At 45.5% G+C, this 24,004-nt stretch overlaps 1 protein-coding gene across 4 annotated transcripts in view; it reads right to left on the bottom strand.

Moving 5' to 3' along the window:
* LOC121690393 (NACHT and WD repeat domain-containing protein 2) overlaps positions 1-23,801 on the bottom strand; it is a 55,302-nt gene extending 31,501 nt beyond the window's left edge. For 2 of the 4 annotated variants that reach the window (XM_042070919.1, XM_042070922.1), the window contains exons 1-3: positions 22,929-23,337; positions 22,044-22,215; positions 10,580-10,668 (exon numbers count right to left, since the gene is read on the bottom strand). In XM_042070919.1, coding sequence (XP_041926853.1) covers positions 10,580-10,668; positions 22,044-22,215; positions 22,929-22,943 — 276 coding nt within the window. In that variant the 5' untranslated portion in view covers positions 22,944-23,337. Of the gene's footprint in view, positions 1-10,579; positions 10,669-22,043; positions 22,216-22,481; positions 23,338-23,718 lie in introns of those variants that run through there. The other 2 variants (XM_042070921.1, XM_042070920.1) reach the window with 2 other exon arrangements.
* Between the last annotated feature and the right edge of the window lie 203 nt (positions 23,802-24,004).

The raw sequence follows: 24,004 nt of genomic DNA, 5'->3' as shown, positions 1-24,004 counted from the left end.
CCTGGCCACTTCCTCTCTGATCATCAGCCAGCATGCACATCATGATGCCCAGTGGGGTGTGTAGCATTTGAACTGCAGTGTCAATCAATATCCGGTGGCTAAGCGACCGCATTTCAGAATAGCTTTTGTCAAAGATCTGGTTCGATATTTCAGCGTAGCAGCGTGTGAGCGCCACTGGTTGGACAGATAAGAGTTGTGTGGGAGCGATCAGAAGCAAAAGCCGCGGGAAACAGTGGGAGATGACGGGGACCCACGTTCTGGCTAGTGGTGTTGGGAGGGGGGTGGGGGGTGGGGGGGTGTGGTTATGATTGCGGAAGGCTGGCAGGAGGCCAGGGTGGGCACTGGGAGTGGCATTGTTCGCCCACGCGGAGCAGAGCCGAGTGCAATCAGGCGTCCGCTTTCAGGCTAACTGCTACTCACGGGGGGAGTAGCGCAGGCGCCTGATTGCTGCGATTACAGATGGACGGGGGAGGGACTCACAAAAAGACAGACAAAGTACAGGTTTGGGGGGGATGCCCACGATGCCTGGCCTGTGTTTCTTCACTGTCTACTGACCTTTGTCATTGTCTTCTTGGATGTTAACATCATAGCTGACTTCCAAAAATAAGTAAAACAAAGAGGTAAAATTGTAAAACTGTGATTTATGAGAGCTATACTTTGTTTGCCTTATACTTTGTTTTCCCTTATTTCTGTTTCCCAAAACTTCCCAAATATTTCCCACGATGGATTAGTTTTGATCAAATACATTTCACTTGGATAACTACTTTTTTTATGAAGGTTAGGTGACTTTTATCTCCGCGTCCATTGTCCTACGATATCCATTTTTCACTGTACTGTACTTATCTTTAAATAAAATCATCTTTAGCAAATTATACATCCTCAATTCTAAGATAGTGGGTGTTGTGCACAGCTAGGATGACAAAATCTGCATTTAGGTTTTGTTTTCTGTTTTAATTAAAAACGTTTAATCAACTTTCATTTTCTCCTCCTTTTTTTCCACATGACAATTATATTCAAGGTCTTTTTCAGTGTTGTTATCTAAAACGGAGGCATAAACACAGGCTTTCTTTCATCTTTGCCTTCACTCTGAAGTCGGGGAAGAAGTTGATTCTTAATCAGCTGACAAAACAGCAATTAAAAAGTGATAATCAAACCCTTGGGAGACTGTGTGCTTTTAAGGCCTTTCTGTAACCACTGTAACCACGTATGCAGCACAGAGGGGTCCAAAAAACGTTCTGACAACACACGCTCTGACAACGTTCATCAGATCAGTATAATGGGAAGTGAAATGGCGTAAAAACAAAACGTCCTGTGAAGTTTTTTTTTTCTGCCTCGTCTCCAGAGAGATGAAGGTAAAGAAGACATGCTAATTAGCGACCACATGATGTCCCATTTGCTGTCATGGTAATAGATGGAGGCACTGTAACGCAATGCCGTGTTTGGCGAGTGATGAAGATGTTTCAGGCTCTGCACCAGCAGTCGGGGACCCAGTGCAATTACTGACTGAAATCCAGCGGAGGGTTTAGAGCATGTGTCTATTGTGAGTGTGTTTAAGTGTCTACATGCATGTGGAAATACAGGGTGGGCTTTGCATCTTCCACTGTGTATTGGTGCAATTGAGAATAAATTAAATGTTGATACTGATATTTACCTTTTCACTTAAAGTATAGGACATACTGTTAGACCAACGGTAACTGAGATTTATCTAAGAATTAACAAGGTCTAAATACTCTTTTGAGGAAAAAAGGATTGAACATTCAGAATCAATATTCTATTTTATTATTAATATATTAATATATTAATTTAGTACCAGATTATATTAACTAATATTGCTATGTGTGAAAACTGAACCTTATGATAATATTGAAACAAGGCGAATGGGGAGGAACACACCGGTCCATATGGTGCACGGTCACCACCGGTATCGCAGCAGTGAATCCAGGCTCAGGTAGAGGATTGCCCGGTGGGCATTCGCTAAAAATGTGGGAGCTTTTCCTCTAGAGTCCAGAGTTCATTCAGATGGGCCCAACTCCTTGCCTGAGCCTCCCATGGGTCTCCCTTCAAACCTCACCCGCTGTGAGGGATTTTCCATAACGTCTGGCGCCCTCAAAGGCAGAAAGCAGGTGCTGTTGCTTCAGCTGCCATTTGTAAGTTTCACATCTCATTAAAAGCATCTCCAAGCCTATCCCTAGCCTACCGCTCAAATGCCAAGCTCACTGTTTAAAACAACACACGCGCACACAGTCCTACAAATGGTCTTTTATTAATCTACATCAAAGAGAGGACCCTAGAGTAGACTGGGAAGGTGGGGGGAGGAATCCAAGTGGAAAGAACGATTGCTCCTTTCAGAACGTTTTTCTCATTAGGTTCTGGCATTATCGCAATACATAGAGAACGCCTGGAGAAAACCAGATGAAGTCGCGCATAAAAGAGAAATAATCAAAACGTGACTAGATTATCCTGGGGAAAATACAGTATACTGTAGTACACATATAAGAACTATACATTAAACATATGGTCAGTATGAAGTGAGTATGGGAAGATGTGACCAGTTTGATGCATTCTGGTCATAGAACAAAGCTATGGACAGTGTGTTTTTCTTTCTAATAAAAAGGGAAGTATGTTTACAGAATGTCACCAAATCAATTTAATGAACTAATGAATCAATTTGTCAACAATTTTGAACAATAAATATGAAATAGTGTGGGTGCTTTTATTGATATATTTTTTTCTGACATACTGGCCTTCAGCAATCAGGAGTACTGTATGCATTGATTTGCGCAAAGGGAACAAGCTAAATGGATCCTATTTTCGGACAATTACAGGTGAAAATGTAACATCAGGTGAAAATGTAACATTTTCACTCCTGTGCAAAGCAGACCTTGTTAAACTTCAATTTAGTGGCCTATTAAAGCTGTTCAAAGCCTTGGGAGAGATAGAGTGTGAATATGGAGAGAGAGAGAAAGAGAAGATGAGGAGAGCAAGAGAGAGAGAGAGATAGAGAAGATGGGGAGAGATGGAGAGAGGAAGGGAGAGAGAGAGAAAATGGGAAGAGAGAGAGAGAGGGGGGGGTTGAATGAGAAGACGGGGAGAGAGTGAAAGAGGCGAGCAACAGAATGAATAAAAGAATGACACCAAAATAGAAACAGGCACACGGATGGAGAGAGAGAGAGAGAGAGAATGGTACAGAGAGAAAGAGAAGGGAGAGAAGTGAGACCAAGCTCTTCTCTGCTTCCCACATGACACTTGACTTTATCCCTTTTTCCTGCCCGGGCCGGTTTTCAGTTTAGCCCTGGGGGGGGGGGGGGGGGGGGGGGTGCAACAGAGTTGCAGTCTGAGTCAAGACTAAAGCCCTGCTGGAGATGGAAAGATGACAGCCTGCTGGAGATGGAAAGATGACGGATGGACAGACTCTGAGGGAGCGATGGACAGGGAAAACTTTTCGCCACTGGCAGACAGAGGACAGAGGATGTCACGATGAGACAGAGGGGGGGAAAAAGCCTCCAAGCTCGGAAAGAAGAGGGGGATATGTGGTGAGGGAAGAGTGACAGAGATAGAAGTTGAGTGGGGAGCATGAAGGGAGGATGAGGAAGGAAAGAGTGTGAGGGAGAGCGAGGCGAAAGGAGGTGCATGGGAGCCTTGACCATCCATTTCACCCTCAGTGTTCTCCCCGACACACACACACACACACACACACACACACACACACACACACACACACATCGCACTGTGCATTGGCCGGGAGGGGGACTATAATGTTTAATCTTCTCTGCAAATCGCTAATCAATAGCCTTGAAGATATGTATGCGGGGGCCGCCTTGCATCGGCAAAAGCTCTCCATCGATTGGGCAACGGGCTGCTGTGTCTTATTCAATCCCAAACCAGGGAGGACCAGCCTCTCTCCTCTTTCATTTCATTCCCTCGCTCCCTCCCTCCTTCCCTCTCTTTCTTTGTTCCTTTCATCTGCCTTTCTGCCGTTCTTTTGCACCATCGACTTTTTTTCGGCCATTAATGTTCCTATGGGTCTGCAGAGGAAGTAAACACAGCTACGGGGGTGGGTCACAGCTGAACTAAGACAGAGAGGGATGCAGTATTTGGACAGCTATGTGTTTCGATCCATTTAGGAGAAGGGAATGGATGGGTGGTTGGATGGGAATGATCTGTTTGTGAGAAGGCAAAAGAAGAATTTAACATAGAGAAACTACAAGGAATCTGTTTAGAGTTCTGCTCAGACTTTGAACTACATCTCAGAGGGTTATATGAGCAAGGTCCACTACAAAACAACATTAACAAAACATGGGAACCATCTACAGTATATCTGGAGCTATTCCTTTCCCTCCGTGCCACCTTGAACAAACAAAAACACTGCCCTCCCATAACATGACGTAACATGTTGTGACATGTCCATGAGTGTGTCAGCATCCCTTCCTATGCCCCCCATCCCCCACAAAAAGGAAAAAATGCACCATCATAGTTAGACTCTCACACTTCACATGCCACACACCCCAACGTCACATTCACTACAGTCGTGTGTGTTGCTTCTAACAGATTTAGCTTGCGTATGAATGTGTGTGTGTGTGTGTGTGTGTGTGTGTGTGTGTAAGGTGTCGGGGAGTGCATAAATAAAGCGAGAACACGGTGAGTCACTCACAGACATACTGAGGCACGACCCAGGCTCCTCCAGTCTCAGGAGTGTTGGAGTGGGCAGACTCTCTGGCTCAGGCTCACACACACTCACACACACTCACACACACACACTCACTCACACACACACACACACATTCTCACACACACACACACACACACACACTCACACACACACACACACACACACACACACACACACACACACACACACACACACACGGCTTGTGTGTGGGGGGAAGGGTGCGGGGGGTCATTTTGGCCAAACGTTTTCCACACAATATCTCCACACTGTATAATCGTGAGAGCTAATGCTAATGACAGAGGCTAGAGATGAGTAATGGTCACCATGTTGACAGGTTCTCGAGCATGCAGCGTCTAAACTGTGGATAGTATAAGTATATAAGTATATATACTCTTTTGATCCCGTGAGGGAAATTTGGTCTCTGCATTTAACCCAATCCGTGAATTAGTGAAACAGACACAGCACACAGTGTACACACAGTGAGGTGGAGCACACACTAATCCCGGCTCAGTGAGCTGCCTGCACCAACAGCGGCGCTCGGGGAGCAGTGAGGGGTTAGGTGCCTTGCTCAAGGGCACTTCAGCCGTGCCTACTGGTCGGGATTCGAACCGGCAACCCTCCGGTTACAGGTCCGAAGTGCTAACCAGTAGGCCACGGCTTCCCCCTGGCCTACTGGTTCTACTTCTCCCTGGCCACCAACGACAGCATATGCATTAAAAGAAACGTGCAGCTAATTGCAGAAGTAAATGTGGTAGATGGGATAGCATTACAATTTCATATTGTTATTAAAGTGACATCAATTTCATAGTGTTGTTAAAGTACATGTTCATAGCAGTATTGATTACATAAGGGATAATGTATAGAACGCCTGTCATTATCAGGAAAATAAGTTCCGACAGGGCAAAACAGTTTTGAAACAATGATATGAAAGACGTGAATCAGAAGCACAAAACCCGTTGCTATTGACAGCGGTCATTATTTCAGCAGTCATTACATGGTGCATATTTGACTGTAGAATGTTGGGAAATCCCATTCAAGTCAATGGAGCGTTCTGGCATTGTGAAGAACTGTATAATAATTGGTTTGAATGTATTAGAAATTGGCAGGTTATATACATGCACATTAATTTAGTCTCTTCATGACATGAGCTTGGTATAATCTACAGTCAAGGTCATCTTGATTTAGTTCACTTTGTAGTGTTTTTTTTTGCTGTGCATAGTGTAAGATATTTAAAAAAAAGTACACCATAGTTAAGAGTTTGTTGTGTAGAACGGGTTAAAAAAAAGCACCAAGGGGAATATTCTCTCACTAAAACGGGGCTGGGAGGCTGCATCACTTGAGAAACAAAGAACACACTAGACCCTCTGCTGTCTGCAGGGAGAGGTGTGAAGGCTGCGCCCTGGCAACCAGGGAGGACGGTTTCATCATCCACACTGAGGCTGGTGCTGAGGCTTTGCTGCGTGAGTGTTTAAATGCATTTCAGCTGCCAAGCCCATAAAGCCATTTTTTTTTTCACAAGGCACTCTCCAGAAGTGGCTGTCTTGCATTAGAAAAAATGTGTGATTTATTTATTTGACAGTTTATCTTTAGGAGTTATTTGCGGAACGTCAAGTCTGCCTAGCCGAAGAGGGAGGAGGGTGTTTTCTCCATCGGTTTGTGTTCGCCGCATTCCTTTGATGGGCGAGCGCTTTTAACGGCCGCAACGGGAAAAAGCCTAATCGGCGCCCCGCTTTCCGCCATGGACGTCGTCATGGCAGCCTGGTGAGATTAGCAACAGAAATCTGAGGCCATAAGTATTCTCATGACACCCTCTTTGAACGACTTCTTCACATCGTCCAAACACTTTGTGTATTTCCTATGTACATAAGGTATTTACACATGTGTGCATATGTCTGCCTGTGTGTCTCTATGTGTGTGTGTGTGTGTGTGTGTGTGTGTGTGTGTGTGTGTGTTTGTGTGTATGTGTGTGTGTGTATGTGTGTTTGTGTCCATAAATGCATTGGCGTGTGTTTGTGTGTGTGTGTGTGTGTGTGTGTGTGTTTGTGTCCATGAGTGCATAGGCGTGTGTGTGTGTGTGTGTGTCCATGAGTGCATAGGCGTGTGTTTGTGTGTGTGTGTTTGTTTGCTTGTGTGTGTGCTTATTTGTTTGTTTACCAAGGCTGGGCTTAGAAGCACTATGACGGGCATTAAGGAAAAGGAAACCGCGGATGCGCCTGAGCCGTAATGGCAGCTAATTAGGGGAATCGCAGGCAGACGGCACAGCGACCCCCCAGAGGGGTTCAGATGATGGCTTTTAATGTGAAACAAAATAGATGTGGGCTACGCTGACGACTCGAGTGTCACAGCTGGATGATGTCACACTGGAGAGGCCCCTGTGAGCTACTTAGGACCCAATCCCTTCAAACCGGATTCAATTCAGCTCCGCTCCACACGTCTGTTCACATAGAAGGCGAATCTGAATCGATTTATGAAGGGAAGGGGTTTGATTTGCAAAGCCAAGGTCTGCGAACATCACAGTGGATGTAATGTGAGCATGGCACTGGGTTTATCCTGTGCCCATTTTAGTGATGTGATTCAGTTTGACCTGGTCCAATGTGATCAGCTAAACCTCTCTGGTGTGTCTAAGCAAGCCAGGACAGGAAGAACACACCAGTGGTGGAGCTGGTGGAGTGCCAACAGTCAGACTGACCGGTTACACCTGGGCCTCCACAACATGATTGGGAAGGATGGGTTTTCAGTAGATTTGTACAACCCCAAATTAGAAAAAGTTGGGACGTTGTGTAAAATGCAAATAAAAACTGAATGTGAAATCTATTTTTGAAACGTGTTGCTGGTATCAAATTGAAAATGAACATATATTTTCCATGAAATAGTCAAATATTCAATATTTGATATGGCGCCTTTGATATGTCCTTTTTGCAGCTAAATATGGGTATACGATATTTGCAAATCTATCGGAACTCCCCCTATTGTGTATCTAAATTAGCGATGTACCAAAAATGACATTTTACTATGACTCGAAGAGCTGTAAACAGTGTTGTAAGGCTGCGTGTACAAATCCGCTTGGAGCTCCAGTGGAATTTTAATTTCATGACGAGAATTCTCGGTCTAACCATTCATGTGCCATTGAAATGGCGTAAATAGGCAACCCACCAGGCCAGCACTAACCTCCGAGTGTGGTAAACAAAATCGGATATTTCAGGCAGTAAAATCCCCGGTAAGAACCAAACCAGATTTGGTTCAAATCTACACACCTATGGCTACTGAAAAATGTAAGGTTCATTTATCAAATGCTATTTTTAAGTATTAAAAAACATCATTGTTTTAGAATTTTTGAACAAAAGTGGTGGTAATTGGAGGCGTTAGGATACAGATCGCATTCTGTTTTTATTTGCATTTTACACAAAGTTTCAGAACTGTGAGTGCAAAGGATGGGTTATCAGCATATTTGTAATACCAGCTCGTTCCCAGACCACAACATAAGGACGAACACTTTTAAAATCAAATGATAATTTATTGAGATGAAAATTGGAAATACTAGCCTAATGCTACCAAACAGAAGACGTCTAGGGGGAAATTAATGGGAGTGGTGGTGTGCATGATTGGATGTGTGGATGCAAAAAGGGTGTCAGTATGGAGAGGAACTAAATGATGAAATGGCAGACAAGGACAGAGAGAAAGAGAGAGAGAGAGAGAGAAAGAGAGAGATCAGGACAGAGACAGAGAGAGCAAGTGTCAATGCAAGAGAAAATCAAAATAGGTGACTGCAAGAAAGGAGAAGAGGAACACCTTGTTAAAGGTGCACTTAATGACTTTATGAACCAGCCCAGGTCCAACTCTTCCCATGCACCGGCTGATATGAGATGGCCTGAGGAGAGAACAGGTAGTCGGAAAACAACCATACAGTATTATTTAATCTCATTCTCTCTATCCTCTTCTCTCTCACTCTCTCTCTCCAGCTTGATCCTCTCTCTGAGGATGTGGGGAAGTGTGTGTGTGTGTGTGTGTGTGTGTGTGTGTGTGTGTGTGTGTGTGAGAGAGAGAGAGTCTGTGTGATGGAATGAGGATGGAGCCTAGGGCTCTCAGAACACACATACACATATAATCTGTCTCTCTCTCTCTCTCTCTCTCTCTCTCTCTCTCTTCTCTCTCTCTCTCTCTCTCTCTCTCTCTCTATCACACACACACACACACACACACACACACAAATCTCTCCATGCCCCTGAGAAATGCTACAGGAAATAGAATCAACTATCAGTGACCAAGGAAAATCGCCATTCGCTACATCATATTTATTGGTTGAGTGGGTTTCTTCCTGTCCTCCATCATCTCTATCTCTCTCTCTGTCTCTCTCTTTTCTTTCTCTCTGTATGTGTAGTAAGTGAACATGTTCAGTGTATATACACAAACTGCTTGGAATCACTGCTTTCTTTAAAATATCCATCCAAAAATCCAACGCTTCTTCTAACTCTCGGGCAGAATTATAGATCTCTCTATAATTAAAGATCGTTCACTCACTTACATGTAACTTCAATTCACATCTTTACTTCTAGAAAAATGTAGAGAAAAGCATTATTTTTAGCCCCACACTTAAATATCACCTCCAGCTAGAACACCCAGTTTGGCTCCAGCCCCATCAGTGATCAGAGAACCCCTCCTTCATTAAACCCCTCGAAGACGTGCACAGAACATATTCATCCTTCCAGATAAAACTCTGACAAATAAATCTGGAGCAGACGTTCAGTGTCTGCATCGATTGCTCCACTCGCCGCTAACTTGGGCACTGGGGAGTGTGTGTGTGTGTGTGTGTGTGTGTGTGTGTGTGTGTGTGTGAGGTGAAGAGCGTACAGTAGAAGAGTAGAGCAGAACAGAGCTGAGCCACTGCAATCTGGACTTCTCTGTTGCTGCCGCAGGCCTGGCCGCTCAGCGCTCAGGGGGTTTGAGATGTGTGTGAGGCAGAGGGGGGTGGAGTTTGGAAGTGTGGGGTGTGTGTGTGTGTGTGGAGGGAGGTTCACCCGATCGTCTGAGTTTGTTTAACAAACGTAGCCGGCGATAAGGATCTGCCCTCGCCAGACGATTTGCATTGTAAATCAACAGAGATCAGAGAGAGAGAGAGAGAGAGAGAGAGAGAGAGAGAGAGAGAGAGAGAGAGAGAGAGAGAGAGAGAGAGAGAGAGAGAGAGAGAGAGAGAGAGAGAGAGAGAGAGAGAGCGGGATGAGAGAGCGGGATGAGAGCGACGATGGTGGAGACTGGAACGGATGCAGAAAGTACGGTGTGACCAAAAAAAGAGACGACCGCCACGGTGTAAAAATGAGCGTCCTATCATAGGGCGGCAGAGAAACCTGCGGCCATCTGTCCAAAACACTGTTATCAACTTTACCGCTCTGCCTCTGAGCTGACGAGAAAAAGAGGGACCTTGAGTCAGAGACTGAGAGAGGGAGAGAGTGAGAGAGGGAAAGAGTGATAAAGATGTGAACAAATAGGAAGGGAAGGAAGAAAGGTTAAATGAATAATGGTGGTGGCCATAGAGTGAAATAGAAAGGAATGGTTGAAAAAAAGAGAGAGAAAGAAAGAGTGGGACAGAAAACTGAAAGATGAAATGACAGAGCTCAAGAAATGGTGGAAGCCATTAAGAACACCAGTGCATTCTTCCATTCCATCATGCAGTGACCCAAAAATAACACACCGCTACGTTTCTCCCGTTAGTCTCTTGTCACCTTCCTGAAAATGGTCTCTGAAATGGCACTGGGGATAGGGAGGTCTTTTCTCCTGGGCCAAAGCACAGCCCTCACAGCCCCAAAAAGAACCACTTTTACAATCATCCAGCTTCACCCAATCAGAGCATCAAAGGTGCCGAGCGGCGAGTGCTGCCTACAGCAGGCGAGGGGAACTTCAAAAAAGACACTTTACCTGGAACTCGACGCCATAGTTCTCCCGGCAGAAGTCGCGCAGCTTGGGGTAGACATGTTCCTTCAGCGCGTTCCGCTCCGCTTCCGTGTCTGCGAAAGGAACCACAAGAGCCGGGTGAGAAACCAGGTGCCCAAGCAGGGCAATCATTTCAAGGAAGAGAATGTACGACACTGCAATACTGAAGGAACACTGCAGTTGATTGAATATATTCACTGCAAGGTTAAGGGAGTAAATGATCAGTGAGCACAACTCCTGCTGTTACAGCATGTTCAGTTCCAAATATAATAGTATATATATATATAGTTCTAAAGAATAATATATACATTTTATATATAATACATTACAGTATGATTATCTGATATAACACATTTCACATAAGGCAACATTATAGGAGTCAGAGCCTGAAAAGTTAATAGTATGATAAACAAAGCCCTTAATTTTCACCATGTTGCATATGATTTCACCATACTGTATGCATACAGCTGTAGTGTGTGATGTGTACTGTACTACAACATTTAAAATATGCTGTACAATTTCTGCATTATTTAAGATTGACTTAATTTAACTAAAAGTAATCTAAATTTAACCACACTTTCCCACAGATAATTCAGTCACTTTTAGCTATAACAATCACAACAAACCCTCAATCCTGGAAGGACTGTTTTATACAGTATTTACAGTAGATCTTACGTTAAATGTCTATGACACATTGGTAAGGACATATGGTACTGTAAGTATTTGGGCCATCATATCACTCAGTTCATATTGGGGAAATGTACTAAATTAATAACAATTTGCGCCATTCATAGTGGTGTTCCTTGGATCACATTCATCTGAAATTCATGTTGATGTTGAGGCCTGGGGGGATGGCAGAGTGTCTGGCAGCTGAGAGTGAGAGTGAGAGAAGGCCTGCAGGTTATCTCTCTCCTCTGCCCTCCTCTCCTCTCTTCCCCCTCTCCTCTCTTCCCCTCTCCACTCCTCCCCTCTCCTCTCCTCTGCCCCTGCTGCTGCTGTTCATCCATCCCTCTCTTTCCACTCCTCCACTCGTTCGTCTATCTCATTCTATTCCTCCTGGACTTCCTTCGGTGAGTCACGGTAGGTCCCGTTGAGTCCTTGTACTGTGCCGATCTCCAGCTCTCTCTTTCTTTTTATCTCGCTCCCTCTCTCCATCTACAATATTGCAAAAGCATGTAGCATGTGCCGGGCTGCTTGCTTTTTTTTTTATACCTCTCCCGCTCTTGCTTTTCTCTCCCTTTCTTTTCACACTCTGTCTATCTAACACGCAAAAGGCCTACGCTACGTGCGTATACCATCAGCCGTTCTCTCGCAGGGCAGCTCACACATACATTATGCATTTCTCCTGCTCTCTCTGACATGCCGGACAACTGCTTGGCAAACGGCTAAAAACAGCCCGCAGCCAGCAGCAGTGTGTGTCCACAGTAGCGTCCTCATCCGTGGTGGTGGTGGTAGGGGGAGGGACCGAAGACCGCAGCGTGTGTGTGTGTGTGTGTGTGTGTGCAACGGTCAGTGACTCAAACGCTCGCCTTGTCCGAGGCATGCTACACATTCTTACACTTTGCTGCCAGCGAGGCGTGCGGTCTGCACAGTCACTGTCGGTGCTGACACGCCAGAGTCACGTCTTCACTGCCTGTTAGAACTGAAGCCAAGCGGTAATGTATTCAGAGAGATAGCTGTGACAAATTCCCCTTAGTAATTCCATATCAAGGTGAATGAAACATCACTCAAATCAGGGGGTGGGGGGGGGGGGGGGGGGTGGGGTGTAATATAAATTGTGTTCGTACCAACTCAGGAAATGACTTGAAATTGTGATTTTTCAATTAGCTAAATTGGATTTCATTTCATTCCCTCGGCTGTATCGTACAGCATCGACCCCCCTGGCTTGCGTCGCTAACGCAGCCCAGAACATAATTGTCTCATATTTCAGGCTTGTCGAGAGTGAGGCCTGACAGCGACCGTGTCACACGGGGGGGCGGGGGGGCTTCAAACGGATCGCTTTAATAAGGAACTTGTGTGTTGTTTTATTACGGCTCGTAAACAAGCGTGCCATCTCCGAGCATCTGTTCGTGTGACAAACCACTTAGTTCGTCTGTTTCCGTTGTCGCCAAAAAAAACGCGATTTGGGAGTTTGTCTCACGCAGCGCTAACGCGGATTCCGCGAGTGCCGCGCGGGTAGCGGCGGCAACGACGACCTGACATTAACGGGTCACTCTGACGTCCCTCCGACTGTCAGCTCTGCTGGAGTAGGCCCATCTGCCGTCTCCCATTATCCTTCACGCTGTCATCCTCCGGTCGATTTTGTTTGCTCTCCATCTCGTTTATTCCCCCAGCGTGTCTATCTTGCTTTCTCTCCCCCCCTCTCTCGCGCGTCCAATCCTCTGCTCTCCACCATCTCCGCTCTGGTGTAAACAGTAGCCTCTACACTACAGCCTCTTGACTTCAAGGCCTCTCCTTCGCCTCTTAGTAATGCCTGTTGTGATCTGTCTCCTCTCCCCCTTTTATCTCGTTGATATAAAATGCAGTCTCTCTGATGCTCTGATGTACTTTTAACCCCTAGTTCTCTGCATGTTCCCCCTGTTCACCTCGGGGTTCTGATGCCACCTTTCATCTCTTCCTCTCTTCCACTCTTTTGCTTTTCCTCCTGCTGCTGCTGCTGCTGCGGCGGCAGCTCCTCGACTCATCTGTCTGTCTGCTCCACTTGCTTTCCAACCTGTCAGCTTTCCTCACGCTATACTGCCTCAATGATGTTCTCTCTCTCTTCCTCTTTTTCTCTCTCTTCCCATCCTTCTCTTGGTCATTCATAAAAAATACAGTGTTATCGAAACATGCTAACAGTAATCTGTTGCACATAAGAACAATTCAAATACAGCTATGAGCTGCCTATCCCTCTCTCTCTCTCTCTGCCCCCCTCTCTCTCTCCTTGAGACTGAGAACGTCTGTTCTACAATATGGGTATACAATATTTCTCCTGGGAAAGAATCTTGCACTGGAAATCTTCCCTTTAATCCTTCCACCATGCTCAACTGATTCACGTTAGTGAGATTGATTCGCTGTTGATTAGGTACATGTAGATTATTCATCTGACCAATGGACCGGTGGAATGCAGCAGGTCAAGCTGGTGTGCAAAGCACAAACAGATGGACGACCCAATGGGAACAGGAGGCCAGGGTTAAGAAGCCCCTACTCCATGTGACGGGTTTGTCTTCATGGGTGGTTAAGGGTAGTCAGCTGATCAACATTGAGTGTGGAGATATTATGTATTCAGGACCAGATGTACTAACGCTTTTGCGCCCACTTCAGGTGTATTTGTTTCGCAATGTGCGTGTACAATCATTGCGAGGTATGTACAAACAGGCCACAATGATGTAAAAGTGCAAACTGCCTATCGCGGGAGCTGAACATGGCTAATTGCGTTTTTCGTGTCATGCATATGCATTCATGGGAGGATCCAGGGGAAAATGGGAGTTTAGTGTAAAAAGATGGGAGGGGAAGCGTAAAGAGCGCCTAATTATGTATTCCGCGGTATGTACAAAGACTGCTCCTGAAAGCGCAGGTCTATTCTGCGCCTAGATACTTCCGCCTTGTAAAATTGCAGTTCAATGCATCAATAAGAGAAGCTTTCAAAGACAACAGAATCGCTATTTAGAGCACCAGTTTTGTAAGTATTTGTACTATCAAAAGCAACCTTAACTTTCGTTGGCCTTTCGAATGTCTCACTTTCACTTTCACGTCATTCACTTAAACTTTCATACTTGCTAGATTGGACCAATTTTCCATAGCCTACGTGCACAAGTAGTTTGAGTAAAACTACTGATCTTCATTATCTCCCTGCTTGTTGACATCTTATCATGTATGTATTATTTTATGATCGCTAAACGCTTGATTCTTTTTAATGTTGCCATCAGTTAACTTCATTCAACTGTGCTTGTATGTAGGCTCTGCCGTTCAGTTGTGGACGTTTGTAAATTGCGTTTATGGGCGGAGAAAGGCAGAGAAAGGCGCAGTTTACACTAGTTAGATAAATGCGACACTGATAAATGCGACAGAAACTTGGGTCTGACAGCATTCGCAATCTGCGGTTTGTCCATGACGCTGATAACGCTACTGTACGTTCGCAAATGTACGTACATCTGGCCCTCAGTGTGCTATGATGGCTTCAAAAGCCAACGAAGGAGTGGGTCGAACCTTTAAAAACGCTGCATGTCAATTGAAGAATAATAAGCTGAAAGTGTGGCAGCAATACGCTGAATGCAAATGGAGTAATGGTGGTACAACTTCTGAATTCATACTGCAGGAAAAAACAAAAGTTGCTGATAATCTGGTGGCACCACAATTGAAACTTAAATTGGCACTGAAATGATTTCATTTGCTCTCACCACCTGTTCCTGCTATGTGTGTGTTTTCGTGAACCCATTATCTCTGTACTGCTTTCCCTCTGCTCAGGCTGGTTGAGTTGCCTGCCGTAGCACTGTAAACAAATATCATAATTTCTCCTCCTCAGAACATTTAGTCTAAATAGCCAAACAGAGGGACAAACAAATATAGCTAAACAGAGGACCAACAGGTCCACACACTCCTACACAAATCACACCAACATTTGCATTCAACAAAATATAACCTCACAACGTGACTCTAGAAATTAGCACAGCCAACAACCACAAAAAATGTTCCACAAAAAATTACCACAAGACCAGTAGGCAGTCTTGGTCAGTGCCAAATATTTTCACACCATCTGAGCAGGGACACACCTGACTTTATGTCCATTTAAGGGCCGAGCTCAGAACAGAATAAGAACCGGATCATTAAATCGTTCCAATCGTTCAGCACTGGGCTACAAATTGCATTCTCGGACTCCTCTGCATTCCTTTGCATCAAGCATACCAAGTCTGCGGTCAGGTAATCTACCCTCTAAGAACAATTACAAACGCCCTCTAAAAACACCTACAAGTACTGTTGCTCTAACAAGGTAATAAAGAGATTGATTAGCTGACTCAGTCCTTCTAATAGCAGCTGCTGTGAGTGCATTGCTTATTTCTACCAGACTGTGGCCTTGTCCCATTGGACACACTTGTGACCTTTAACCCCTGAAGTGCACCTTGAGGCACCACTTTTGCGGTGTTTGACAGAAGGCTGGACAATAAAACGTCCAGGAGTCCCTTGAACGCTCACACACGCATCAGCTGTTCACCTCTAATGCATCACAGCAGGCGTACGGTAATGGGCACTTCAGGATGGCAACTGGGAATAACGGGATGAGAAATGAATCACACTTAAAAGGCAGTGTTTCTCAAAGTGTGGTCCGGGTACCACTGGCGGTCCGCAAGTTATCCCAAGTGGTCCGCGAGCAAACGTGGTAAAATATAATATAGATGAGTTGTTTGCAATATTGAACCAACTTTTATGTAAATCCAAACAGTTCTGCAACACTGCCTATGTAAGCTATGCCAGTTTAAATCATATGAATCCTCTGACACAATAAGCAAGGTGCAAAGACAATAACCAAGGTGGTTCATTGAGTAGGTCTATTGTATAATATACTGCTGAAGTAGGTCTACTGTTTTGAGGTAGGTGGTCCGCAATTTTTTTTTTTTATTGGTTAAGTGGTCCTTGGTCTGAAAAAGTTTGAGAAACACTGCTCTAAGGTATACATTTCAGGAATCACCGGTATTGATTGGTATCACAATATAAAGACAGGTGGTCTTCTTCCAAATTTTTTTATCACTGGCTGTGGTGTTAAGGGTACTCTGTCTGGTCTGGCACTCGGTGAGAGAAGGTCATGAGGGTGTGGAATGAGAAGTACCCTCCCTTCGAGGGCCCGACGGGAGCAATGAAGAGAAGCCGCCAAAACAGTGTGAGAGGCTGGAGTTGGTTCCCACAGCAGGCATGAGGGGCCAAAGTGGAAGGTGAAAATGGACGTAAGAGTCCCTTGGCAGGCTCCTGTTAGCCACACACACCCAGACACTACGCACACGCACACAGGCACACTATACACACACTCACACTACACACACACATGCACAGACACACTATACACACACTCACACTACACACACACACCCACACGCACAGACACACTTCTCAGTCTCACAGTGAGGTGGACTAATAAATAAGAGTCATTCATGTCACGAATCGATTCACTCTTTTTCTGTGTCCGGTCTGTCACGCTCTGACTTTCTCAATGTGTCTCTTTTTCTGTCATTCTCTCCTTTCATCCACTTTTCATTCCATCCATACCTATCTTCATTTCTCTCTCTCTCTCTGTTTTTTCATTCTTATGTGGAGGCTGCTTTCCTCTCTCTCTCTCTCTCTCTCTCTATTGGCTAATGCCTCATGCATTGTTTTGCCAGCTACCTCCTCTGAGGCTGAAAGCCTGATATGGCCAGGTCTGTGGCGTCTCAGGCTCTCATGCTTCATGTGTCAACATTTGACATGATAGACGACTAGCATTCCTGAGGCTAAGGAAGCAGAGGAAGACTCATGTGAGAGAAATGGAAGCAAAAAAAAGAGAAAAATTGGGTTTTGGGAAGTGCCATTTGTGTGTGTGTGTGTGTGTGTGTGCGTGTGTGTGTGTGTGTGTGTGTGTGTGTGTGTGTGTGTGTGCAAAAGTGCATTGACCAAAAAAATCATAGATGCTACACATGGAAAGATTCATATTATTGTACCTATATTTTCCTATCACCGATTCCTTTATTGCGTACGTTGAGACACACCACTCCTGCTTTCTGCTCTGTGTCTTGTGTGCCATAAATCCCCAACACCTGTTTACTCGTCTCTTACAACCACAACCTGCTTCACACAGACCTCTAACCCCACACAGACACACACACACACACCCTACCCCCACTAATGAAAAACAACAGCCATTCGTTTGCTCGCTGTTCTAATCCCCCCTCTCTCAGCCGAGGTATTAGCGAGCTTTTCCAACGTCGTCGCTAGCACGCCCGCCTCCATCTCTGCGCTGCCCGTGAGCAGCCGGTCCCAAGGGGGAGCTCTGTGTTATCGGTAAAAGGCTCTGAACAGATCGATGCATATAAATGACTCCTTAGCGAGGCTAGGGCTCAGCTGGGGGGGGGGGGGGGAAGCGGGTCAGAGACAAGTTGTGCACCAGGATATGGGGTGGTTATGTGGAGGTGACTACTCCCGAAACATTATCATGTTTTTAAGGCCATGCTTGCCATGCTGATAATATTGTTTGATGAGCACTGACCACCGGTATCGGGATTAACCATACTTAACCCTCCTTATCCAAGAATATGTTAAAAAGTAAGTTATACATTTCTAAAAATCACTCATTCAATATGAGAATGCATGTGTACCAACCAGTACCAACGTGAACACACAAACTCTCTCTCTGTCTCTCTCTCTCTCACACACACAAACAAACATACACACACACACACACACACACACACTCACACACACACACACACACAGACACTCACACACATGGGAAGCTTATTTAGTAGCACACAGGAAGCTTATTGAGTACCAATATATACAGGGGCGCCTGCAGGAATTAATGCTATGGTACGCACACCCAACCCCCCCGCCCGCAAAAAAATAATTTACAATATTTGTCCGTTTTAGGTCCGTGCATTGGTCAGTCAGCAAAAAGGTAGCCTACATAGCATAACAACATCCACATGCAATAATACAACGACAACGTCTACAATGACCTATTCATTTGGACAACTTGATACAGCCCTATACAGGCTAAAGTTACCTTTAGTTTTGTTCTAGCGCAGTGTTTCTCAAACTTTTTCAGACCAAGGACCAGTTAACCAATAAAAAAACCCTCACGGACCACCTAGCTAAAAATAAAAAAAGTAGATCTACTCTAGCAGTATATTAATAAGCCTACTCACTGAACCACCTTGCTTATTGTCTTTGCACCTTGCTTATTGTGTCAGAGGATTCATATGATTTAAATTGGCTTATTTAGCTTACTTAGGCATGTTGCAAAACTGTTTGGATTTACATACAAGTTGCTCACGTCTGCTCACGGACCACTTGGCACAGCTTGCGGACCACACTTTAAGAAACACTGTTCTAGCGTTACGTGACGTCTGGCTTTAGTGCAGTCTAACGTTCTGACAAGCACACCAATTGCATACCTTGTTCTTGTCCATCTGGAATAACTCCTAGCTTTGCTGCCTCCATCCTTTCTGTTTTCGTTGTTAAAAACTTGTGATATCCATGATGAGTATTGAGTTAGTGAATTAGCTCAACATTGTGTGCTGATAACCATATATAGATAGCCGAGTAAAAGAAAACAACAAGTAGCCTATTGCGTGCCTGCGTGCGTATTCTCTCTCCTGCTCAAACAAAATGTGTGCACGTTAATTTTGATATCGTGTTCACTAACTTTACGTAATAGAAAATGGTAAATAGCCTGATGGCATGCAGCTAATGGGATACTGTGCATAGTTGGGAAGGTGTGGTAGGCCAATTTGGTGTGAATACACACACACACAAGGGACATTTTCTCTCGCTGTTGAGTAGCCTGATGGTACGCACGGTGCGTACGGACGTACACCTGCAGGCGCGCCTGAATATATACGTATGCCAAAAGATTAATTACTCCATCGGCCTCTTCGACACTCGCTGAACACACAGCTGTGCCAGTGTGAGACAGGAGCACGTCTGCACTTTTCCCTGCAATCTCAACTGATCAGGGGGGAAAAAGCTGCCATGCCACATCTCACCCCAGCCAGCACTAAGTTGAGCAGCAGGGGCTTTGCCATTCGTTCAAGGCGGAAATTCACATCGAGCCAATGGACGTCAGGAATGATTTATTGGTGCGAGCACATTGCTTCCTTAGGTCTTCCCGTCACACGCGTGTCTCCTTTGATTTATTCTACACTGGTGTGTAACCATTATGCTAATATAGTATTACACTCAATATGATGCCAGGACGCAGCGCCATGCTATTTACAGACAATGTATGATGACCGTGTATGATTGTATGATGTATGATGACCGTGGGCTGGAGTTTACTCACTGATGTATGCGAGTGGAGTCGGCTCCACCGACTGTAATAACAGTCATTTACGAACTGTCAGAGTCGGGAAGTGCCCTTCTTTCTGACAGAGAAAGAATTCAAGTGAATACCAAATGATTGGGTATTGATGCTATTATTAGTGTGTGCAGCACAAGTGCAGGTAGATGAGATTTCACAGAGGCGATGATGCTAACCTGAACAGGTAAGGGTATGGTTTGGTGAGGAAAGTGCAACACAAGAGTTTACAACTGTATAAGGTTTGTGCACTCTGGAGTTGACTCCAGTGAGGCCTTATGAAGTGATGTACAGGACAAGACACATCCTCAACTTGCCACCTACACACACACACGCACACACTCACACCAAATGATGGTCATCAATATACAATCGCCATACAGCATCACTGATCAATGTTGGTCATAAACATGCAGACGTAAGTTCAGGTGAAAGTTTCTGCATCAGCACAAGTACCTGCAGTAAAACACGCACCCTGGATCACATGAGTGTGTGTAAGTGTCTGTGTGTGTGTGTTTGGATGTCAGTGTGTGTGGCTGGCCAACAAATCTCCTTTCTCTCAGTAGGTCTTTACTGCAAAAACTGCACCCTCTAGTGCTTACCAAACTGGAGCATTGCACCAACACTGCAGCCTGAGTCTCTCTCTCTCTCTTTCTCTCTCTCTCACACACACACACACACACACACACACACACCACACACAAACTGAGGGGAAAGACTCAAACTCTGATCCTTCTCCAGCTCTGTGGTGAATCCACCGCTCTGCACCACCCCAGCTGAGTGGAAGCAGTAGAGGAGGAGGAAGAGGAGGAAGAGAATGAGGCCTCTCTCGACTCACACATCCTTGACCCAAAAATAGAGCCTTGGGGGGTGGCCAGACCCACACACACAGTCCAACACACACACACACACACACACACACACACATCACCCTAAACCCATTACAGCTGGGCTGCTAAGATAGATAAGATTCCCATAGTCTCCTCAACACCTTGCGGGCAATGAGGGTAAGCACAAGGTCTGCAGACAGATCAATCGGCAGTGCCGTTGGTCTGGCGATTGTGCACTTCTCCATGGCAACCCAACCCCAATTGGGAGAAGTGAGAAGTGTGCCAGGATGAATCCGTTTCAAGTCATCAATTGCTACCCATAACAAACCTGGCTCTCTGGCTTGTCGCTGTGGGCGCAGAGTATTGAGGAGCCAGGCGTACTTGGAAGGAACCGTGTTGTTCGACCAGGAGGAAAGCTGGACTCGACTGCTGGTCTGCCTCAGAGTGGACAGTCACCACAAGTGGCAGAGGAATGGAATTCAGAGCAATATATGGAAAATATCTTATTAGACTTAAGCTCTGTTAGTGCTTGTTTGTTGCTTGTTCCATAGTCCAGCACACCACAAGTGATGATGCTTCATATTTAGAGAGGGGTGTGATTCTCTCTATCTCTCTGGCTCACTCTCTCGTTCACTCTCACACCCTCTCTCTGTTTCGCTTGACTTGTTTACTCCCAAATTAGAAGGCCTATTTTTAAATATTCCCCTGAAGCCTGCATTCAGATCCTTCGCAGCGTGTGGATGTCTTCCACTAACTAACGACCCGGAGCCGGGCGCGCCTCACTGACATTTCTGATCCACTGAGTCAGTTTCGTGCATCGCTGCGTGACCGCAGCTCCTCCGTTGTCTGTTGCTCCGTGTAAATTGCGCTCTGGTCAAACAATATCAAAACAATCACGCGAGATTTGAGCGCCAGAAATAAAGAGGAAGTCCTGAAATAAGACCAGGAGGAGACAACAACCATGAGGATGTCAAGATGTCCAGTGTAGCTATTGCCATATGTTTACTATTTTCACGGCGCTCACATCGCCACAAGGTATAAATATTACCCGCCCTTGAATGGTTTTAAGCGGACAGTGCCCTGTGTTTTGTTCCAACTGAAGCATCTCCCAACACGCTGGCGCGTTCTGCTGTTGTAGTCGCCGCTGTCCGCTCACGTCGAGCCCAATTATCATCATGCCACCAAAGACACATGACAGTCTCATTGCTAAGATCAGCTGCGTCTGTCTGCGCGGTGAGATCAACCACTACCCTTTAGTTTACTGCAATAATGCACGGGTCCTGGGCTTGCCTAAATTGTTATGAATAAAGGAATGTTTGGGAAATTGCATATACAGTGAACCGTATATGACTCCATTCATATCATAAAGCACATTAACAAGTCAGTTGGTGTCCTCAAAGCTGAAGTGAAGTGTGTATTATCCCCTCTCTATTTTCAGTTGACACATTATTCAAGAACTTTTTACAATCTAATACATTCATAAGTTTTCACGCACACGCACACACATCTCTCTCTCTCTCTCTCTCTCTCTCTCTCTCTCTCTCCGTCTCTCTCGTCATTCTGAAAAGCAGTGCTTGATAGTGTGCCAAAATTCGCTTACCATCGGGATTGGCGCATATGAAGACCCGGACAGCCCTGCCAGTGGGGACGTGGAAAGGTGGGAGCGCAAGGACGTTGCCACTGATGGCCGCCCTGCGGAGCGCGGAATCCCGAGGATTGGGTTGCCTGCTCCCCACTCCTGACGGCCACATGGGGGACGCTTTCCAGCGTGGCTATACAGAAAAAAAATAGTGGTACAAGTAAGTGATGTAGAAATGTCTAGTGTGTAGTATAAAATCACAGGAATTACAAGCATGCAGAAATGAACACACACGCACACGTGTATACACGTAAGTGGGGGAACATAGGCTGTCACAACCCATTCAACTCATGCAAGTGACCTGCATTTAAGGCTAAATAAATGTATAAGAACTATTTGATGTGGCAGTCGCACATAGCCAGTTTCGTAACAACGTGTATCAATGCCAATAATACATACTTCTTGCACAATCTGAGAAAATCCACAACAGAAATCAGCGGTCTGGAAGACGCTGACTGCCTTCTGCACCCTCCAATCCTTTTGCAGGCAAACAATGAAACGTCAGTGTGTATGAGCGCGTCTCAACAAAGAGATTAGGAGTCGGTGTTTCCGACTTGGAATATCCAGATATGCATGTCAAGGCTGCATGCATATGCCATTTATTGTCAGATACATAACACTGTTGATGTTGTGTTACGAGAACTGGCGCAAGGGAAAAGTTGAGTTGTCCTGCACTGTGAATTCCCTTGGTTGCAACAACGACACCACATTGACTTTACTCAGTAAAACTGCAGCCTATATCTGCGCAACAAAAAACAGAGTAAGAGTTTGTCTCGGAAAGGGTGTTCATCTGTTAGCAAAACAAACACACACACACATACACAAAATACATTTCTACATGCTCACATTCATCCGCTTCATCTTGAAAAATCGGAGTTACAGTCCGCGTAAATTAGCCACGTTGGATACAAAACACGCAGAGTTCCTCTGCCTCTCCGCACGTTAGCCCCCAGAGACCAGCGGAGCGGCGGCCATCTCCCGGGCGGCAGCGTTCAGCATCCCCCGCTGCTGTGCCAAATTGAAAGGGCGCTGGAGTCACAAGCTCCGTCTCCGTTAACACTCTTTCACACTTCCTCCTCTCCTCCTCCCCTCCGCGGTACAAGTGACGCTCCTCTTGCTACTGTACGGTAATGACAATCGCGATGAAGCGTAATGTACCGCGAGTGAGTGACGCGTCTGCTTAGCTGCTCCGTCAGCCGGGGTTAGTACTCCTTGCACACTCCGCCGGTTGTCTCTTATTGCGGAGGGATGGCAGAAAGCGGTGGATATTGGTGCCTTTGGACGAGGGGGCAGGGGGAGGAGGGGACTGAATTAATTATCGCATCGATAAAAGCGCTATATCGCAGAGCCGTGATTCCTCGCGTTGGGAAGTTAGAGTGCATTGGATTTGTACCGCAGCTAATGGATTGCTTTGCTGTTCTTTGGAGGAAATGCTGAACTACGTGTATTTACTGTCCCATCGCAGCATACGAATTAAATAACAAGCGCGCAAAATGTCCATTTTCTTTTTTCTTTCTCCCTCCAAATCAATTTCACCCTCTCAACAATTAACAACAAAACACATATACAATGCCCCAACAACTGCAGTTAAGCAAACAGAATGAAAAATTGTTGACTATTAATAGAGCCTACTTACTTATTATTAGTCTTGCTTAATAATGCCCACACTCTTTACAAAAAGGATGGTCGAGGATGCCAGAGGGAAGAAGGAAGATCCAGTTTAAGCCTCTGAACAACCTGCTCTCTAGGAAGGCATCGATGTCAGCTACCTGAGTCCTGTTGGCAGGTGAGGCCTATTTAAATGCCTGGGGTATGGGAACAGGGGCATAAAGAGCCCCCCCCCCCCACCCCCCACCCCCCCCTGTGCGCCACCTAGGGGTTTTGAAAGGGAACAGAGAGAGAAAGAGGGAGACAAAAGAGGG

This window comes from Alosa sapidissima, chromosome 18 (genome assembly GCF_018492685.1).
Source record: "Alosa sapidissima isolate fAloSap1 chromosome 18, fAloSap1.pri, whole genome shotgun sequence".
NCBI lineage: Eukaryota > Metazoa > Chordata > Actinopteri > Clupeiformes > Clupeidae > Alosa > Alosa sapidissima.
The sequence above is the reverse complement of the archived record's forward strand: the minus strand, read 5'-3'. Positions and strand labels throughout refer to the sequence as shown.